At 36.1% G+C, this 21604-nt stretch overlaps 1 protein-coding gene across 4 annotated transcripts in view; it reads left to right on the top strand.

The window, feature by feature from the left end:
- DCC (DCC netrin 1 receptor) overlaps positions 1 to 21604 on the top strand; it is a 1087624-nt gene that overhangs the window by 790278 nt on the left and 275742 nt on the right. For all 4 annotated transcript variants that reach the window (XM_025997616.2, XM_072757871.1, XM_072757870.1 and 1 more), the window contains exons 10-12: positions 11344 to 11492; positions 13173 to 13311; positions 19730 to 19779. In XM_025997616.2, coding sequence (XP_025853401.1) covers positions 11344 to 11492; positions 13173 to 13311; positions 19730 to 19779 — 338 coding nt within the window. The remainder of the gene's footprint in view (positions 1 to 11343; positions 11493 to 13172; positions 13312 to 19729; positions 19780 to 21604) is intronic.

The following is a 21604-nucleotide window of genomic DNA, read 5'->3' on the forward strand; positions in this document are numbered from 1 at the left end:
GAGGAGGTTGAAAGGCTTAACTTTAATGTGTTGTTATGACACCGCAGGCAAATCTCCGCTGTCTTATCAGACACTCTTGAAGCCACGTTTGATTTGTAGACATTGTCCTGATGCATAGGACTCATGCTATACCTTATACGACTCTAGAATGTTATGTTTCCTTTTTCCCTGTCACATTCGTCATTTCCCCATGGACTTCCAAAAGTCTTGAGAAGAAGAAGAGCAATATTCCTTCTTCCAATTGTCGGATGAGGGAACCAAACTATGGAAAAGTTGAAGGGCCTTGAGTCTGGGTAACAACAATATTAACTACCATGCTATCTGGAATGCTTGCTTCTCTATATAGTCTCACATAATCCTAGTTTAATCCTAGATGCTTTTCACTTTTCCATTATTTTTATTTTTTATTTTTATTTTTTTAATAAATTTATTTTTTATTGGTGTTCAATTTGTCAACATATAGAATAACACCCAGTGCTCATCCCGTCAAGTGCCCCTCTCAGTGCCCGTCACCCAGTCACTTCCACCCCCACCCCACCTACCTCCCCTTCCCCCACCCCTAGTTCATTTTCCATTATTTTTATTTAGAATGTCTTCAAAGTTCCTGACAACTCTTTGGAAAATAACTTGATTTTTTTTTTTTTTCTGAGCACTCATTCCCAAACTGAAATTTTAGAGACAAACATTCTTAAAAAAAATGGACAAATTTTGAAACTTTCCTCAAGTATCTTAAGACACATCATATTTACCATCATAGACACTGGTACAATGTTATTTGATTTGCTGATAATGTTAACAAAATAGAAAAACAATTTAATAATTGATAATTCTGTGCTTCTGGTTGTTTCCCTGATATGAGATCAATTGTGTCATTTTAATTTAGTTCACTTTGGAATTTTTTTTTTAAAGATTTTATTCATTTATTAATGAGAGACACAGAGGGAGAAGCAGGCTCCCTGCGGGGAACCTGATGTGGGAAACCCAATGCAGGACTCGGATCCCAGGATGCTGGGATCACACCCTGAGCGGAAGACAGAGACACTCAACCACTGAGCCACTCAGGTGCCCCTCTTTTTTTTAATATTTTATTTATTTATTTATTTGAGTGAGAGAGAGAGTGAGCAAGTACAAGTGGTGGGGGGGCAGAGGGAGAAGAAGAAGCACATTCCCACTGAGCAAGGAGTCCAATGCAGGGCTAGACCCCAGGACTCCAGAATCATGACCTAAACCTAAGGCAGACGCTCAACCACTGAGCCACCCAGACACCCCACTTTGGAATTCTTCTCATTATCTTTACTTAGAGGCCTCATCATCAGAAGCCTTCCCCAAGCCATATAGCAGTTTTTCTATTTACCAGCTTGTAAATTCTATTTCGAAAAAGCTAATTTCAAGGCCATTACCCATCAAACTCATTTACACTCATGTATACTGACTCATCGGATTCTTCACACCTGAACTTCCTTGTCCTTTTTTTCCCCATCATTGCAATTCTTTTTTTTTTTTTTTTAATTAATTAATTCGAGAGAGAGCAAGAGCCAAGAGAGCAAGTGCATGCCCTTGTGACCTTGAAGGGGGTAGTGGCGAGGGACAGAGAGAAAGTAGACTCCCCACTGAGCTCGGAGCCCTAGCTGGAATTGATCCCTTGCCCCTGAGATCATGATCTGAGTGGAAATCAAGAGTCTGACACCCAGCTGACTGAGCTACCCAGGCATCCCCTTCAGTGCAATTCTTAATTGTCCTTCAAGAAATATTCTTGACCAAATTCCCATAACCATCCCTAATTACTGTATACTTCATCCATAGATATATGTTTAGAATATATACTTCATTGTCTATGCAGAGAGGTTTTTTTTTATTATTATTATTTATTTATGATAGTCATACAGAGAGAGAGAGAGGCAGAGACATAGGCAGAGGGAGAAGCAGGCTCCATGCACCGGGAGCCCGATGTGGGATTCGATCCCGGGTCTCCAGGATCGCGCCCTGGGCCAAAGGCAGGCGCCAAACCGCTGCGCCACCCAGGGATCCCGAGAGGTTTTAATCTGGTTATATAGAGTCTGTTGTTCAGATCTAGGTGTTTCCTGTATGTGTGTGTTTTCTCTGTCCTGCTAAATTCCTTGGGGAAAAAAAACCTACCTTGGTCAAATATTTCACAATATTGGAAGTAGCACTGTATCCTAAACACACAAAAAGTATGATTAGACTTTAAAATCAGCTGGCACTTTTATCTAAAAGGGAATGTTACATATTGGAAAGTAACCAAACTTGAGCTATTCTGGAAAAAAAAACATTATAAAGGGGAAAAATGTCAGTGTGATTAAGTTTATATTACATCTAGCCTTTAGTAATATAGAAACTTAAACACATTTGGCTAAAAATTTAAGTTTTTAACTTCAATATTTGGTACCTTGTAAGCAATTTCTCTAGATCATAATAACAATTACTTTTGACAAGACTTAGAAATCTCTGCTTTAAACGATTTGAGACCTCAATCATGCAGTCAGGGATCTACATTCTCCATTACATTTTACATTTCTAGGGCTTGCCTGTTTTCTAAAGTGAAGTTCAAAATACTCTGCATACTTCACCAAGACTATTACTACTTGACTATGTCAGGGAAAAGCCAGAGCTATCCCACTGAAAAGACCTTATCTTGAAGTCAATTTCTGAAACTATTTTTATTATTAAACTGCTCCTAGCTCTAGTTCTAGGAAGATTACTTTCAGTACTTTTTTTTTTTCAGAGAGACTCATTAAAGTTCCTTTCTACTACACTGTCAAAAATATCCATCCTTTGATATATTAGCATATATGTGTGTATATATAAGTAATAGGTAAGTCATATGTATCACACGTCATATATGTGTATAGTTGTATTTTATCGACATTTCTCTATACACACACAATGACATAGTTGAGTGTATTGTGGGTTAGCAGATGCCACCTATTAAAACCCTAAATAAAACGATCAGGTAATAACCACTTTCTCCAACCGAGTCTAGTTAGACTTCTATGGTTTTGTAGTAGAAACCTACCCCATAGGTTGTGCTTCCTTCTTGCCAAATTACTGTCATATCTCCTAACTACGTATAGTTCAGTCATGAAGGGGTTTCATTATGTTAATAATTACATTGCCCGCAGGCTTTTTGATGTTGCATTCCCTGTACAGAATAGAAACAGATTTCATAGAAATATCGTTAAAGCTGTTAACTACGGGATGAAAAAAAATCAAAGAGGCAATCAAAGCATACACTTTATTATCAATAAATGCAAATTGTTTCAGAAGTGGCTTGCATTTAAAACACATTCAGTTAGGAGATCATCAGCAATGGAAGCCACTGTTTAAATAAGAGCTTTGTGACCTAAATCCATTTAGATCACTACAGACTATTACTTAGATCTGTTGCTATCCATTTTAAACAATGAGCTCAAGAATCATTTTTAAATTAACGAATGAATAAGGAGGTAGAACCATGCTCAGAATTTTGGACTGATTTGAGGACATTTGAATTATAGTTCATTATTTAAATGACAACACGTGATTTTTTTTTCAAATGCACTAGTACTTTAGTTCCATTAAAAAAAAAAGGGATTTGGTAGCTCTTAAATTGATGATTTAGGAACAGTAGGACACATTGTACTACACAGTCGTTTTGAAAAGACTTTAAATATTCAAATGTTCAACTACATATTCTCTGACACTAACATTTGTCTTCATTTCAGACTTCCAGCTGAGAAACATCAGTATAATGGTGAAAAGACATCAGCCTCATTCAGTATTATGAGGGCAGTGGCACGTCTTGATCCTTCTAAAGCTTTTTCTGTGAAAATCTTATATTTACATTCTTATTTAGAAGGGATTATTTAAACTCCAAAAATATTTTTAGAAGCTTATATTTGATAAATCATAATTTAGAATTTAGTCTGTTTAATACAAATATCAAACTACAGTAAAGAGACATCAGGAAGATAGACATGTAGATAAATATTGGAATAGAAACAGCAAGAGAAAGGAAGAAAAAGGAAAAAAAGGTATTCATATATGCTATGTGACTTCTTGATCAGCAAAAGCTCTAACATCTTGAAAACCTAAAATATTTGATGAATTAAACCAAATGAATTCAAATTCCTTGAATTGCCCATGATTTAACAAATGAAACAGAAGTCTTTCATAAACATGTTTCAGCTTTTGAATTTTACAAAAAGTTGAAGATATCTTTTTAAATAGAAATTATTGCCATATTTCCCAGCATAAAGTAATTTGCAATCATTACCAATACACTGATATTCAAGAATCATTGGTTTGGGTGCTGAGTGGTTTAGAGACTTTTGGTTTCATCTCAGGTCTCATGGATCAGAAGATCAAGCCTGCCTGGGGCTCTGAGCTCAGTGGGGAGTCTGCTTGAAGATTCCCACCCCTGCCTGTCCCCCAACTTCTGCATGCACACGCTCTTTCTCCCTCTCAAAAAATAAATAAATCATTAAAAAAAAAAGAATAATCGGTTTTCAGAGCCAAAAGAAACCAGAGATATTATCTAATCTATTGGGAGATACCAGTTGGAGAATCATAGACACTAATGATGGACACTATGGGCCCTACACCTAAAGAAGGTACACAGTACATCCTAGAAAATGTACATACAATTTTAGGGGCTCCACGGACTCCTTGATGCCAATGGCTGGTCTTTATCATAAGTAGAGTAGGGGTAAGAAACTATACCTTCTGAACCTCACCTTAACCAATTATAGCTCGTTAAACTGATACCCTCACCTCTTTCTCTTGCCCTCGTGCACAAAGACATACTCTTACATATACAGGACAAAAATACTTTCTGTCTTCAGTATGATTATATATGATAAATGATGCTGTATTAAAGATTCAGTTAACTTTTATATGCCATTTTGGGGGGTTAATATCCAATAAGATCTCATTATAAATGAGTGCTCTGTTATACTATAAATTTATATACATAGTGAGAAATTACTGTCCCCAGTGCAAATAGTGACATGTAATACATCTCATTTACTCCAACATAAGTATTTAATTTGTTCTTAGGTACAGGTGTTATAATGAATTTCTACTGAAACGCAATATTGAAATTTAAAAAGGTGGTTGGTTAAGCTGACATTGATTGATGAGTTACTTGCATAGATTATGCATCTATTCTGAAATCTTGCCATTCTTTGAAGAAATAGGTAACTCGAATAGAGATGAAGAGAAATTAGATGCAGTTTGCCACAAAATTATTGTCCAACTGAGGGGATCAGTGGGGATTATTAAAGACATCTTGGAAATGATGAGCAGTTAAGGCCATTATGTTTCTTGACTGACATACTAAAATGTAATGAAATGGAAGGCTGCAGCTGTTAACTGTATCGATTTCACATATAATTCCCATTGTGGAACACTTTTTGTCTCCCTTTTTCTCTTTCTCTCCTAATATGCATACAATAATTCACATATGTAAAACTATGTAAGCTATGCTTGAATTTATAGGTATAGATCTGAATAAATACACAAATATATACATGCATACCTACACAATTAACGTAAAACACAGTATCTTATCCACAGACCTATGCTCAGGCTAAAATTCAAAAGGGAAATATTAGAGAATTCATGAATTTGAATGTATAGCATGTTGTGAAGAAAAATATGTACTAGCTTATGTGACATAGTCTTTACACTAGCTAGGAATAGTGTAAAGAAAAACATCCCATACACAGGCAATATTTTTGGTCTTAGTATATGATGAATGTATGATTTGGTATTAATTCTTTGACATTTTAATGTGTATACTTACTTGGAACAACAACCACAATATCATGGTACCTTAATTTTAATACAGGACAATGTTAGAGAAAATCAACTAATGCAATCAGATCATAAAACAAAATATATTTTATTTTATTTATTTTTAATAAGATTTTATTTATTTATTTATTTATTCATGAGAGACACACACAGAGAGAGAGAGAGAGAGAGAGAGAGAGGCAGAGATACAGGCAGAGGGAGAAGCAGGCTCCATGCAGGGATCCTGACATTGACTTGATCCCGGGTCTCCAGGATCAGGTCCTGGGCTGAAGGCGGCGCTAAATCCCTGAGCCGCCTGGGCTGCCCAACAAAATAGATTTTAAAACAAAAAGTTGAAGTAGGAAATAATTTAGTGCCAAGATGCAATCCTTTCTCAGAAAAAGACAAGTGGAAACTTTACAACAACAAATAGAATGTTATCATTTGGCCGGAATTGGCTTATACTCCTACTGCTGTTACTGTGCATTCATACTAAATGCTCTGAATGCCCTTTTTTACTTCTGGTGTCTATTATCTCTGTTTAAGATTCTTCTGGAATCCCAAGCACATGTTTTTCCCTGATACTGTCTAATGACCATTAAGAAGGGAGAATAATTCGGTTGTGAACAGACAATCCGAGGAGGCATTACCAGTGTGAACTGAATCCAAATTACTTACCGCCTGATGTTGTCTTATAGGTGACCAAGCTATTTAAGCACATAAACAAATTACAGAGTGGGCAAAGTGTGCCTAGGTTCATGTGCACACAACAGACATGGACATATATACCAACTTTAGTTCTCATCGGGTATGTTAGGAAACTGTTTTCTGATCACTTGTAGTAGCAATCCTGAAGTAACAAGATCAAAGGAGTTAGACTATGTAGAGTAGCTGTTTTCATTTTAGGCTTTTTATTTAGAGTAACATTTGATAATTGTATATAAGATATATACATTTGACACACACTTATTGAATATGTTGTATATGCCTAGCATTGTGCATATCCCTGTGGAGACCACAACTGCTCCTACTATATGGGAAACCAAGTAGAGTGTTTGGATCCTATTCCTTACAAACAGGCTGGACGCTAAGCAGCCCTCGCCGGGCTCATCAGGGGAGGAGTGTGGCCTTTCAGTGGTTTTTGTGGGGATGCTGCCTTGAGTTGTAGGCATCTGGGTAGCCTGCCTGTTCTCCCCACCATGCCTGATGGAAGTGGCTATGAGGTTGGCATATGTGATTGCTACATGCTCAAAGAGCCCTAGTCTGGTGGGCTGTGCACTCCCATCCCCACTATTCTAGGTGGTGCCCTCAGCTTGGCCTTCCAGATTCTCAGGTGGCTTGCTGTTCTTCTAATTACCACCTTGTGTTCCAGTGGATGAGCAGAAACCTCCCAAATAATGTCTTCTCTTCCTTTATCCAAGTAAAAGAGACTTGTTCATCCCCTAGGCCTCTTGGAGTCATTCTGCTTTGAGAAAACTTCCTTGAATGTAGAGTGATGGTCTTGAATGTTGGCCATTTTTAAATCTTAGGCTGGGATTCCAGAATGAGCCATGTTTTTAGTAAGCAGTGCCCTTTCAGTTTAACTACAGGTGAGCAAGAAGAAACACATTTAGTTAATACTTTATACACCACTGGGCCACAAGGATATGCTCTGTGAAGTTTCGAAATTCTGGTTATGTCACATTCAACATGACATAAGTTAAGGAGGTCACTCCATCTCAGTTCTCTTGCTCTTTTCTTTGTCTCTATTCCTTGGAAAAATAATAGGTTCCAAATCAGAAAACCTCCCCTCTTAAAATGTTTGCATTGTCATTGTGAATATGTCAGTAATCACAGAAGCATGAAAATTACAGTTTTTTATTGCTATTCTTTAAAATATTGTACTTTGAAAATCCAGTTGAACAATGTCAGTGGGCAAGTTTTTATTTTGCCTTTTTTTCCTCCCATGGAGCGAAATGTTTGCTTCATTATAATACAGTTCTAATTGTATCAATATAGCTTTGAAACAGGTACGACTCCCTGTTGTTGTATTGTACAGTATTGTCTACTGAAGTCCCCTTTGTGGAATAAGGGATTTTCCATAGAAAAATTACCCCTTCCTGGAAGAGTACCAAGGTGAGGGCACTCTCATTGTCTACCAGAATATAACTTTTTGAGAGGCAGAGTTCTCTCTATGGAAGGAAGGACATAAAAGGAATGGGGAACACAGGAACAAACCCTATAGAGATGAATTGCAATGGGAGGTGACTCTGTAGAGTCATGAAAATTGTACATGTGTACCTGTGCATTTCAGTATATGTATGCATGAATGCATTTCTGTATGTACAAGTGTATACACACTCCTGTTTTTCATTCACTAATACGATCTAGAGGCAAGACACCCAAGTAGCAATGAACACAGCTAAAACCCAGATCTTTGTCTTGAATACCATTCCCCACTAAAAGGGATGAGACATCTCTGGAGAAATGTTTGTTTCCATAACTGAGGCAGGTAAAGGTGAGCCTTGAATATAGTATGCTAGGAAAATAAGAAGTGCTCCAACAAGTGATGGAGCTTGTTGCAAGGATAGAGGAACCAGCTTAAGAGGACTTCACTGGCCAAATTTGAGCTGGACAATTTGAACACCAAAAGATTAAGGACAATTGTGAATGATAAACCATAAAAAAAAAAATAGAAATCCACGTGCCTGTACCACCTATATGGGTTCTTGGGGGATCTGGGTGGCTCAGTAGGTTAAGTATCTAACTTTTGATTTCAGCCCAGGTCATGATCCAGTCTGGGTCCTGAGATCAAGTGCTGCATGGAGCTCTGTGCTCATTGGGGAGTCCACTCGTCACTCTCCCTCTGCTCCCCTCTCCCTCTCAAATAAATAAATAAATAAATAAATAAATTAATTAATTAATCTTAAAAGAAATGTAGGGGTGCCTAGGTGGGTCAGTCAGTGAAGCATCTGCCTTCTGCTCAGGTCATGATCCCAGGGTCCTGGAATCAAGCCCTGCATTGGACCTCCTGCTCCTCCCTGCCCATCTTCTTTCCCCAAGCGCATTGTCTCTCTTGATCCACCTCAAGCTCTCTCTCTCTCTCTCTCTCTCAAATAAATAAATAAATAAAATATTTTTTTAAAAGAAATGTGGGTTCTTGCTTATAATAGAATGTTAAGTACCAAACAATGTGGAGGAAGTGTTTAAAAAATATTTTGTGACCACCATGCTAAAAATTGATTTATCAAGCTATTAATAGGTATTAATTCTAAGAGACTTTGATAAATAATATTTATATTATCCTGACATAATATCTCCCCACAAATTGCTTATTGCTCATAAGCAGTGGAGCAGAGGTTGGGGTATTGTGGGGAGGGTACAAGGGGACCAGTTAACTCTATGGTGGAGAAATCTGGCAGCGCCTTGACCAAGTATTCAGAACTAACATAACAGGCCGGGGAGGGAGAGAAGGCTTATGCCTCTGGACATGATGCCCTGAGGAGACCGACATCACTCATATTTCATTTCAGTCTAGAATGCATAATCAAAATCCAACATGAAGAAACAAAAGCAAACCCCAAATAAGTAATATTTTATTAATTAAAAAAAAAAGACTGTAGTCTTCAAAAGTATAAATCACCTAAAAGATAAAGATGGGCTTTGGAACTGTTCCATCCCAAAGCCAACTAAAGAGATAATGACAGTGAAATACTAACTTGACCCTAGACCGAATCCTGACCTGGAGAGGGAAATGCTACATAAAGTACATTTTTGGGTCTGGTCACACAATTGGAATGCAGATGAAGATTAGGTAAAAGTATTGTGTTAGTATGAAATTGCACCGAAGTTAATACTATTCACGTATACACTAATGTGTAGGAAATATGCACTGAAGTATTTGGGGGTAGAAAGACATAGTATGTGTAACTTAGTCTAAATAGATAGATTCAGATTCTCTATCTCTATATAATAAATACAATAAATGCAATATATATATATGCATGTATGGAAAAAGATAGGTAATATATGTATATCTAGGTAAAGGGAACATGGGTATTCTATGTACTATTTTCATTCTTAAAATTTTCTGTAGGTTTAAAATGATTTTCAAGTAAGCTTTTAAGAAATTGTTAGCAATTATTTGTTAAGGTGAAATAATGCAGATGTTAATAATAGGTATGCTCAAGATTTGGGGACTGGCGGGAAAATCTGTGAAGGTGACCCAAATGAAGTATATATCAGAAACATGTACATATATATTATTATATATATTTATATATAATATCAGAAAATGTATATAAAATATAATTTTTCCACAAATAAATGTGTGAGCAGTGGTGCCTTAAGGAGGCTGGATGCCATGCAATGAATCCTAGAAAATGATCCAGGGACACAGGCACTGCACTGATCTAAACTCTGTCAGTCAGGTTTTCAGATTGTTTGCCGTGGAACATTCAAACTCACAAAATCCTACTAGAGGCCTAAAATGTGCATCTGTTCAAACCTAGGTAATATTTCTCCCCTACGCTGGGGCAAATGTACAGTGTGTTTAAGTTAAAATTATTATACTTGCAATGATGAAACTATTTTAATTGAGATTATGATTACTAACATGGGTACTGGATTTACAATTTACATACCAAATATTCAGGTCTATAAATAAAAAGTTTTGCACAAGTTGAAAAATTGCAAGTCTGGAATTTGAAGGAGTTTCTTAACTTAGGTCATATGTAAGCCTGATCTGATCATATGTTTTATGCTGTGTATAGTCTTTAATAATTCTGTTTGATGTGAATATCATGTATTTTGCTCAAATATATGATTTGATATACAGACCCCACTTTAGGTGTTAAATATAACACTGCACATGTACCACATTATCTTCCTAAAATCTGAAAATTTCTATGTCTCAAAATTTATCTGGACACAAGTGTTTTGGTTAAGCAATTGTGGTCCGGTGCTATATAATTTCTTTAATAAACACAATACTTATTCTTGATTAAGCAAAGTAGCAGTTATGAGAGAAAATGGAATACTAGAAAGTGAAATTAAAAATTAAATGCTGAAATTAATTTAAAGGACACAGAATTGGTCAAGATTTAAAAATGCTGACATAAATAAAGATGTTGTAAGTTATCCATAGCTGTGCTCTTTATTTAAATTATAAGTAGAATCACGATGTACAAGTATTCTAATTGTATTTTCTCTTTTTCCTTCTGTGGTTATTGGTCATACACAAAGGCATACTGGCATAGTGGAAAGCTTTCCATACTAAAAATTTGGACTAAGAATTCTCTTTTTCTGTCATTTTCCAAGTCATTTACATTCCCTGACCAGTTTCCTCCACTGTAAAATGAAACGGGTAACTTAAGATTAATTTGTCCTCTCCTGAATTTCATAATGAAATGATTCTAAAATTCATTACCTTATATTTACGTTTTATTTCTTATCCCATCTTGTTCTAAAAATAGTACATAGGGCTATAATATCCTTAAGCTGTAAAAGATGTATTTTGCTTATTTTGCAAAAGAGAACCCTCTGAGACTAATCAATTTCTTTTGTACACAGTACAAGTTCCAGGGCCAGTAGAAAACCTGCACGCCGTATCTACCTCACCTACCTCAATTCTTATTACCTGGGAACCCCCTGCCTATGCAAACGGTCCAGTCCAAGGGTACAGATTATTCTGCACTGAGGTGTCCACGGGAAAGGAACAGGTAGGCAAGGGAATGGGCCCAATGCTGCCACCTATTGGATAGTTCTAGGACCAGAGCCCTAGGAGAAGATCTACAGACTTGGTACAGTCCAGTTCAGCATCTTAATTGGATAACTAATTAGTTTTAAAGTACTGGTTATTAGAAGCGATAAACAATTTAATTGAATTCTGATTGTAAGAGAAGCAAATGGGCAATGAGGTGAAGTCACTATAAAATAGGATTTTTTTTTTTATTTTTATTTTTTTGTGTGTGGTCTAAGTAGATAGTGGCCCCCGGCAGGTGTAGCCGTATTTACATGAACTCATCTGGTCCTAGAAAACATTTTGAGTCCTTATCTTAATTAAGAATGATTGATCTTTTGTTCAATGACCTCAGTCACGTTACTTTTTTTGTTCTTATATATTTGAGTTATTTCTGTCTTCTCACCATCAGGTTGTAGTCACCTGTAGTCATTTTTCATTGTTTTTCAGGAAACCTCTCTCCAGAAGGCTACTCGCTTCCTTCTTACATTTTGTGGTTTGCACAGACCCCTAAAAATAGGACAATTAGATTTTCAGATAAATAAGTATTGAAGGGGAGACATATGAGACTCAGCAATTCTGTTTTGTGACATGTATCTGACTATTGAGACGTTTACTTCCAGATTCTCAATCTCATGTGGAAAAAGATATATAGACAGTGCGTAGCTAAGTAAGAAAAACCAAGAGCCCACCTTGGGATAATAGAGTTCTTAGAATGTCTTATGAAGCCTGCCAAGCATACTGTGGTCTTCATGCGTCCACACAAACTGCATGATAGAGATTTTACTTAAAAAAAATGTTTTGCAAAAATCCTTTTCAGAAATTGTTTGAGCCTTAAGTTATGTTGCACAAGAAGAATTACTAAGATCTCTTATATAATCATTCATCCCGGGGTTTTTTTTTTTTTTCTGCTGTTGTTGTTGTTGATTTGCTGTCTTCATGCTATTTAGCTCTTGTTTTCATCCTTCTTTGCAACACATTTTTGGCTTCTCCAATAATGCATTTCACCTACCCACTTAAATAAATTCAGAAATGATGTTACCTGAGACAAATATGAGTGTGAGCATCATTGTGGAGAGTAAAATAATAGGTCTTCTAGAACAAATTGGCTCTGATTTCTCAATGACCTTCACCTCCAGTACCTCATTTCTGCAGCTGTGAAGTGCTGAAAACGGTTCCAACGCACCTCACAGCACTGTAGGAGAGAAAGATTGTGGCAAAGTATCTGTCAGTTTCAAGAACCGGGGGTATATTTCAGCAAGTGAGGGAAGAAATCTACTGTTTTGTAGTGAATTATTCCATTTCGGATAGAGGAGCAAGTCTCTCTTCCCATGGATTCACAGGCTGCCTTGTGCCTGTCAGAGTTTCGGTGTGGGTGGAATACCTCATGCCATTCGATGTATTGGGTGGCATTAAACACATTGGAGCTTAATGACTGTAAAAATAGTCTGGTGCTATTTTAACTGGAAGTCTACAGAATGGTTTGGGATTTAGTGGGGGAGTGTGTGTCACAAGTTAGGTTTTACAACAACTCATTAGAAGGCTAGAGTGTAGTTTTGTGAGTAAGAGTCTAATATCCAATTCTGTGATTGCACAGAATGGCTGCCATTTCTGCTTTAATGTGCCTCCTGAATAACAGTTTGGCATTTTATGTCTCCAGAATATAGAGGTTGATGGACTATCTTATAAGCTGGAAGGCCTGAAAAAATTCACGGAATATACTCTTCGATTCTTAGCTTATAATCGCTATGGGCCAGGAGTATCTACTGATGACATAACGGTGGTTACACTTTCTGACGGTAAGTCATAGACAGTGAAACTTGACTCATGTATTTGGTAGTAATGACATAATGTTGCATGTATGCTATAGATTGCTTCCTTAAGGTTTTCTAATTGAAACTCTATGGCATATATTAGCATAAATTAAAATTTTGACTAGTTCACTCAACCATCTATTATGGTTAAATTTCAGTTTTCAAAAAGGTATATTCTATACCCTGTGTCAGAATTCCTAATAGGTAATCTTCAAAAGTGTGGGTCCTGCCTAAGAGCTAAAATTTTTGGGGTGAGGAGGGGTCTCTTTATGTCTGTAAACACAAACTGATTTACACATGTGTATGGACTAATGTACATCACTCTGTCCCTTTTTAGTTCTCATTCTAAAGGGGATGGGTGATGAAAAATGTAAGCGACGGAAAGCCCTCCTACCTATGCCACTTAAATTGAAAACATTTTGTAAGGATTTAGGCCAAATAATCCAGTTATTGAAGGTATTAAAACTAAGCAGGATAATGCATAATTTTACTTTTACCTTGCCTAACAGGTGAAATATTAGACATATTTTCTGAAATATCATAAAAGAGAAGAAGAACTCTTAATGAAAAAGATGGATTTGGCAAAGCAGTAGCAGAGGAAACTAGAGATCTAAGAAAAGAATAAGAAAATGTTGGGAAATTTAATGACCAGTCAAAATAAAGGACAGCAGAGTATATGGTATGGGGCCAGTGAAATGCAGGCAGGTGTAGAAATGCAGAGATGGCCTCCATGAATATTAAAAAGGCAACAAGCTATCTCTTTTCAGCAATGATTTCCATGTTGCTGTATGTAATTCTATAAATTATTGATCTTCTGAATTTCAAGGGAAGAAAAAAAAAAAGATCTTAACTTGTGATTCCTTAACCAATCCATCATGGTTTAATCTGGAAAAGTATCTGGGTGGATATTTCACACAGTATCAGTGGATCGAGGAAGGTCATGCATGTTATTAAGGACAGTGATGCAAAGACACAGGAAGGATGCTCATTTGCAATTTCAACTTAAAAATATATTTTATATGTGACAACACTTCAGTATCATTTTTAAATGCCCATCCATCTGATTCTGTTATTGAAGACAGAATAGAATATTTACTGGCAGAATAAATTACTTCACAACTTATAATTATAAAAATAAAAGGAAAACAAATGAAAATGAATATTTTACATAATTTATGTAGATTTCATTCACACTCTGAACTGTAATACTGTGGCCTTATTCTCCACTTTGGTTTTAAATGTCATAAGTGAGAGAGAGATTATTACTCATTAGTCCAAGAATTATTATCTCTAAGTGTTGCAACAGTTAGGACTTAGAAAATGCCTGTCACTAAATAAAAGGATTTCATGACCCTAACTCTACAAGCATCACCACGCAAAGGATGCCAACTTGTCTTAATTGATGTATTTGGTAGGAGAAAGCATGAACTGAGTGGTCCCCTTGGAGTGGGCTCCTGGACCTTCTCCCCATTCCTCTTCACAATGAGTTCATCTCTTTTGATTTCCAATGAAAACCCCTGCACTCTTGGCTTTCTATCTCTTGTTATCCAGTCAGTCCCCTTCTTCCTCTCAATCTGATGTCTTCTCTCTATCGAAGCTGTCCATGCGGAGGGCACACATCATACAGAGATGTATTTCATCACATTTCATAGCCTCCTACTTCCCAACCCGCAGTCGTGAAGCTGTCTTCTTGACTTTCTGGGTGTTATAAAAGGGAGATGTTGTGGAAATTAAATGGGCTAATCCATGTGAGCACCTAAAATATGAACATGTCATACATTTAAGTGTTCAATAAATGTTATCTATAACAATGCACATGTCACTTTTTCTCCTTGTACTACATGTTCCTTAAGGTGAGGGATGCTGTTATATTCATCTCTCTACTCATCATCTCAGTAAATACTTGCTGAATTAATCAGACAGTTCAGCCAAACAATACAATTTTTTGTATGTGTAGATTTATCTTTCGGACTTCCCGTTTATGTGGCTAATTTAATAGATGACTGTGTCTACATCTGTGTTAGAGAGAACATCGTGTTTCTTATCAGGTCAGAGGAACCCTTACCATAAAAATTTATATTGGGACGATAAAAAATGGAATAAGAGCAAAATAAAAATGCAAGTAATTTTTTTTTTCTGAAGCAATTATCCCAATGGTACTCCTGTTATGCTAAAATGCTTGTGAAGATTTTTATCCTGATAAGCTGTCATCTCTAATTTAGCCTGCTTTTTAATTGTATTTCTGGGAAGAAAAATTGTTTTTCATTCAGATTCCTCCACTTATTGTGTCATTTCTTTATAACGATCCACTTCTTTAAACCATTTGGGATTGTAGAATATCAGATCTAGGCAGCCTGATATTTAGTGTGGAATGTAACTAGTTTTGCCAATTTGTTCCCAAACACTGTCTCTTTAACTAGTTGACAACTGTAGCTCATTAAAATATTTTATGAGTCAATTAATATTTATGAATTTCCATGCAGGCTTGCTCTGTGCCCAAAAGTGGAGGGAACCAATTTCATAGGCAAACTTAGCTTTAAGAATGTGCTTCTTACGGTTGTCACTGGTATTTATTGAGTACTTATTAGTGCAAGGCCTTGCTCTAATCACTTTGCTTTATTAACCTTTAATCCTCATGATACTATAATTTTTTTCCCTACTTTACAGATGACAAAACTAATATTAGAAAGAAGTCAAAGGTAAGCAGCAGAGCCAGGTCACATAAGCTAGTAAGAAAAGGAGCAAGATTTAATGTGAAAAAAATCTTGAGTTTCTCTTATTTTGTAATGAATTTCTCATATGAATTGCTTGAAGTACAAAGCTCGTAATCATATATCAGTTATTTCAATCCATAAATCGTGTCAAGACAGCACACATTTGGTAAAGAGAGGGATTCAAGTGTCTGTCTATATGGACATTCAGTTACAAATGGGGGACTTTATGTACTCTACAGAATGTATCATCATATCAAACCACCATGTGGCATCATATTGAGGGGAGTTTCTAGACCAAATACCACAGATTGGCTTTAAGGAACCTGTTGTAAATGATAAATTGCTTGACATTTTAAAGAGAAAACAATGAACTATGGTCTTCTTCTTTTCCTCATGAGACAACCAAATATCTTGGGAAATCAAATAAAGAAAAGCTCAAACTAATGTGGATTCCATTTACTTCCACCAAGCAATTAACCCTATCTACTATATCTCAATAATAGGGGAATTGATAGTGAGAGGCGAGGAGTGGAGATTGATAACTAAAAATGATACAGAAGAAACTCTCTAATTTATTTCCTGATTATGTAAAGCAAGAATAGTCAATGTGCTAGAAGTTTGTGAAGTTATACGATGGAGCACTTGGCATTTTTTTCAGTCGGTGCCTATTTTAATCTTCAGTGCTTTACAGAATAATTTGAATACGGATCCTCTTAAATTCTTCTTCATTGTGAGGATGTCAGTCTGTTTAATTTTTTCTGATCACACACATTGTTATTATTTCCAGCATACTCTATTATTTCCACTTTTAAAGAAATAGACTGTGGAGCTGGTCTTATTAAAGCCTCTGCATTCTCCCCTTTCCTGAAAACTGAACTGGGATGTCCATGGGCCTGTGAAGGTAGTTCAGGGAAGTCTGTTTCATTAATGTAACATTTGAGAAGAGTTGAGAATATAGAAAGATTGCCAAATGCAGAAGAGCCCTTCTGACTATTTTAACTTTTTTAAAAAAGGATCTTAATGTTTTAATCATAGTAATGTAAAATGGAATATAATATATAAAAGAATGAAAGTTTTAGAAATGAGTTTTGAAGGAAACTTATCTATTAAGAATAAAAAAACACACACACATACTTTAAAGACTCCACGAAAAAGGACATCCAAATGCCACCAAGCATGTGAAAAGATGTTCCTCATTATTAGTCCTTGGGGGAAAAGCAAATAAAAACACTATATATATATATATATATATATATATATATATATATATATATACCAAATGACTAAAATGAAAAAGATTCAGAAGAAAAACAAAGGTTGGTAAGGATATGGGAATTCTGGAAATTTGCTATATTCTTAATTAGAGTGTAAATTGGTGTGACCACCTTGGAAAATTTTGTCTACTAAAGCTGGATGTATATATAACCCCATAGGGTTTTCTACTGCTATCAGGATTTCCAATCCTAGGTATATAATGAAGGAAATGAGTGCAGTTATTCATAAAAAGACATGTACAAAAGTTTTCATAGCAGATTTATTCTCAGAGCCCCCAACTGAAAATAATCCAGTGACATTCATCAATAGAAGGAGTAAATATAAAATGTAATAGTCACGTATTAGAATATGTAGTAACAATAAAAAAAGCAAACAAAAGCACTGAAACTACTGCGAAATGAGCCAGAAAGAATGAATCCCAAGAAATAATAATGAACAAGAGAAACCAGGCTGAAAAAAATAACTGATTGAATTTTTAGTAAGCTCAAAAGCAAGCTAAACTAATCGATGGTGTTAGAAATCAGAATAGTGGTTACTCTTAGAAGGATATTGATTGGGAAGGGACCCAAGTGAACTTTCCAGGATACTGAAACTATTTATATCTTGATCTAGGGGACGTTTAAATGTGAACACACCACACACATATAACTTTATCCAGTAGCGCATATAAGATTTGTGCATTATACTATGTGTATGCAAACATTAATTTTAAAACATAAAACTGCAAAAATAAAGCTTGTTATAACTAAAACCTTGAGTATGAAAAAGGTTTTATTATGTCTTATAATCTTTCTGTTAATTAATCACTTAGCTAATTAATTCAACACATATTTGCTGCACGTGACCCGCATGCCTGACACTCTTTGATACTGAGGATTCAGCATCAAAGGGACAAGAATCCTGGACCCTGTGGGGATTATATTCTATATTTGAAAAGAAATATAATATGAACTAAAATAAATAGAATAAAAAAGTCTATTTCTTAAATCATAAAATATTTTTTGAAAGAATTCTTGCTGACCTAATTTATGAAAACAAGCCTCCGGTGAGCGTTTTTTTGTTTTTGTCACAAGCTGTGTTGACCACAACTTTCACCAAGTACTAAGATACGAAATTCAAAATGAAAATAAAGCAAGTGATTATAATTCCTATGGTGTCCAGAAAGGCCCAGGAGCTAATATTTAAGTAAGTATTCATTTGTTCATGTAATCGAGTCAGTAACTATTAATTGAATGTCAGTTTGTGGGCTGTGAAGATTAATCAGACATGTATCATGCCCTCATGGTGATTACTTTTCAGAAAGCAAACTCAGAGTAGGGCATAAGTGAATTCATATAGGTGAAGGTAAATATAAGGACCCTAGAGAAAATATAAGTACCCTAGAGAAATGTAGATATTATCTAAGTTCAAGTTCAAGAACGGGCAACATGACAGAGAAGGCTCCATAAATTCTTGAAAATGCTGAGACCATTTCTTTTCTGGTAAATCAATTTGTCATGAACACAATAGGGACTACTCATTTTACAGATTAATACGTGGTAAGCGTTTATTGAATACTACTTCCATTTCTTTTGTGGGACAGAAAGCTTTATTCTGTTTATGACTCCTCTAGGACATCCAGGATAGTGTCCGACACATCCCAGCCATTTAGTGAATGGTTATCTTTGAATTACTCACGTGATAGAATATTCACTTTTTGATATGGTAAATATTCACTACAAGTATTATGAAAAAAGTGTGCACGTCCCTCCTTCTTCCATGAAGGAATGTGACAATCAAAATGCAGACAAGAGAAAAAAATAAACCTAAAAAATCCACAAAGAAAAATAAACTGCTTTTTTTGTTAATGGAACTGATTCAACGAATGCTATTTGATAACCCGTTTGCATCGCTCACCCATAGGTTTAATTACAGGCATATATAAGGACAGATGTATTCCTTTCACTTTTTAAGAGATAATAAAGATTGCGGTAAGAGGATTAAGCAACATGAGTGACCATTAGCATGACACATTTTATAATAAAACCATGCAGATCCTGAAATACACAATATCTTAGGCCTTTAAAACCACTCTAGGAAATCTCCTGTGTGTTTTTATTGGTTTCTCTGGGAAGGTTGTAACCAGAAAGCTGTAATTAAATGGCAGTGATTGCTATCATGACAGGTGCTCTCTTGCCTAACAGTTTGGAGGTGGGGCTATCTGCACGGATTCTCATTTTGGTAAAATGAGAAGAAATAAACAGAGACAGCTCTTTTTCATCTCTCCAGGAAAAATGTTGAAGCACCACCTGGATCAGCCTCCCTAATTACTATGATGAACTGTGAAAGTCATGTTTTCTCTTTTCACAGAGGGCTTGTAGCCTGTCTTTTCTGACTTGGGCAGTAACCGTCTCACCTTGTTTTGTTCCTTTTAGTGCCAAGTGCCCCGCCTCAGAACGTCTCCCTGGAAGTAGTTAATTCAAGGGTAAGTCATCATATGGACAATCATCTTATGGTTTCACTCATACGTGGGATATAAGAAATAGTGAAAGGGATTATGAGGGAAAGCAGGGAAAATGGGTGGGAAAAATTAGAGAGGGAGACAAACCATGAGAGATGCCGGACTCTGGGAAACAAAGAAAGAGTTGCAGAAGGGGAGGTGGGTAGGAGGATGGGGTGACTGGGTGACGGGGCACTGAGGGGGGCACTTGATGGGATGAGCACTGCGTGTTATGCTATATGTTGGCAAATCGAACTTAAATTAAAAAAAAAAAATCAAGGGTAAGCCATAGAAAGGTTTACTATTTCATTCGCTATACATGTGCTTTTCACTTGCCCATCCGTTCACCTCCTTGGGTGCACGGTGGTTTCCATGTGAGGAGATGCTCCAGGACAGCAGAGTGGGTGAGCAGCATGGATTCTGCATCTTCAATCACACTTGAGTTAATTAAAGGAAGAATTTGGTTACTAATAGCACACAGTTTTATAAATGTGATTAAAGGCTATTCCATCAGGAAGCAAAGATGTCTATTTATTTATATTTACTAGTATAGGATATAATGCCCTAGAAGTAACAGTCGATTGAGGGAATAAACAAAACTGTCACCTTGAAAGAGGTGGAATACAGACTGCTTCCTGTTTCATCACCATCCCTATCGTTCACTTATAAATATATGCATCAGAGGCTGTTTTGGGATCCAATAAGGTTATGAAGCAGTGTTATCCGGTGATTAATATCTTCCTGGCCTGGAACATTGATGTAACTTTCAAAAGAATTTAAATGAGGCTGAGTATAGCTGAAGATAAGGAGCCTAATGCCAGAAATCGGTCTTCTATAAACATCTCTTTATTTCAAGTATTCCTTGGGGTTGAAAATAAGCTAAAGCCATGTCGTATGGTGAAGCAAACAAGAATTGGTTTGGTTTGACTCTTTGACCACTTGGTTGTGTGCTCTCTCAGGGAAGTGATCTCACTCTTCCCGGGCCTCAGTGAGGGCAGATCAGTCTAAGCTCTGGGACGCAGCAGGGAAATTTTATGAGTCTTCAAGAAAGCCATACTCTGGTTTTTATTCTAGCTTTCTCTTTTAATAACTGTATGTGATCTTGGAAAAGTTTCTGACTTCAGCAACCCTCTGTTTCTGTATTCATGGAGTATGAATGTCAATGCTTTCTGTATTGATTTACCATGAAGAAGTAGTAATAGAACACATACAGAGGATCTAATTTTGTGTCAGTAGCTATTCACTCAATGTACAATTCCATGCCAGACCTTGCAAAAATCTCCAATGAAGCCCTGTGTTATGACTATGATCAGATTTGCCTCTGTCAAATGAATTTGTCTTTTGGGACAAGTGAAAAGTCTTTAAAATTGTTAGCCTCTTACATTTTTATTCCCCATATTGGATAAGAACTAGAAAAATAAAATTTAAAATTAGAGGAAGTAAAATAAATAAAGTTAAGGAGAAAACAATGAGCTAAAGGAAAAAACCAGAAGTAAATATCTCCTAAAAACTATATTATTATTGGCAACAACATTAAATGTTTTACATATGTGCCACTCAAATTAGGAGATCGCTGAATCACAGTCAAGTAGATTTTTACGATTATTGTAGGTTGCTAATAAATGAAGTTTGGAAAACATACTATGATTTCTCTTGTTTTAATGACTTCTTTTTATTTGGCTTTTCACCTGCCTCACATCATTCCTCCAGAGAACTCAGAAACTGATACAAACTATTTCATGCGTATGTGTCTGTGGTCATATTCTTTAAAAGTCTACTCCAGGAAAGATGAATGTTTTCTTCTGAAATG

Source organism: Vulpes vulpes, chromosome 5 (assembly GCF_048418805.1).
Source record: "Vulpes vulpes isolate BD-2025 chromosome 5, VulVul3, whole genome shotgun sequence".
Lineage (NCBI taxonomy): Eukaryota > Metazoa > Chordata > Mammalia > Carnivora > Canidae > Vulpes > Vulpes vulpes.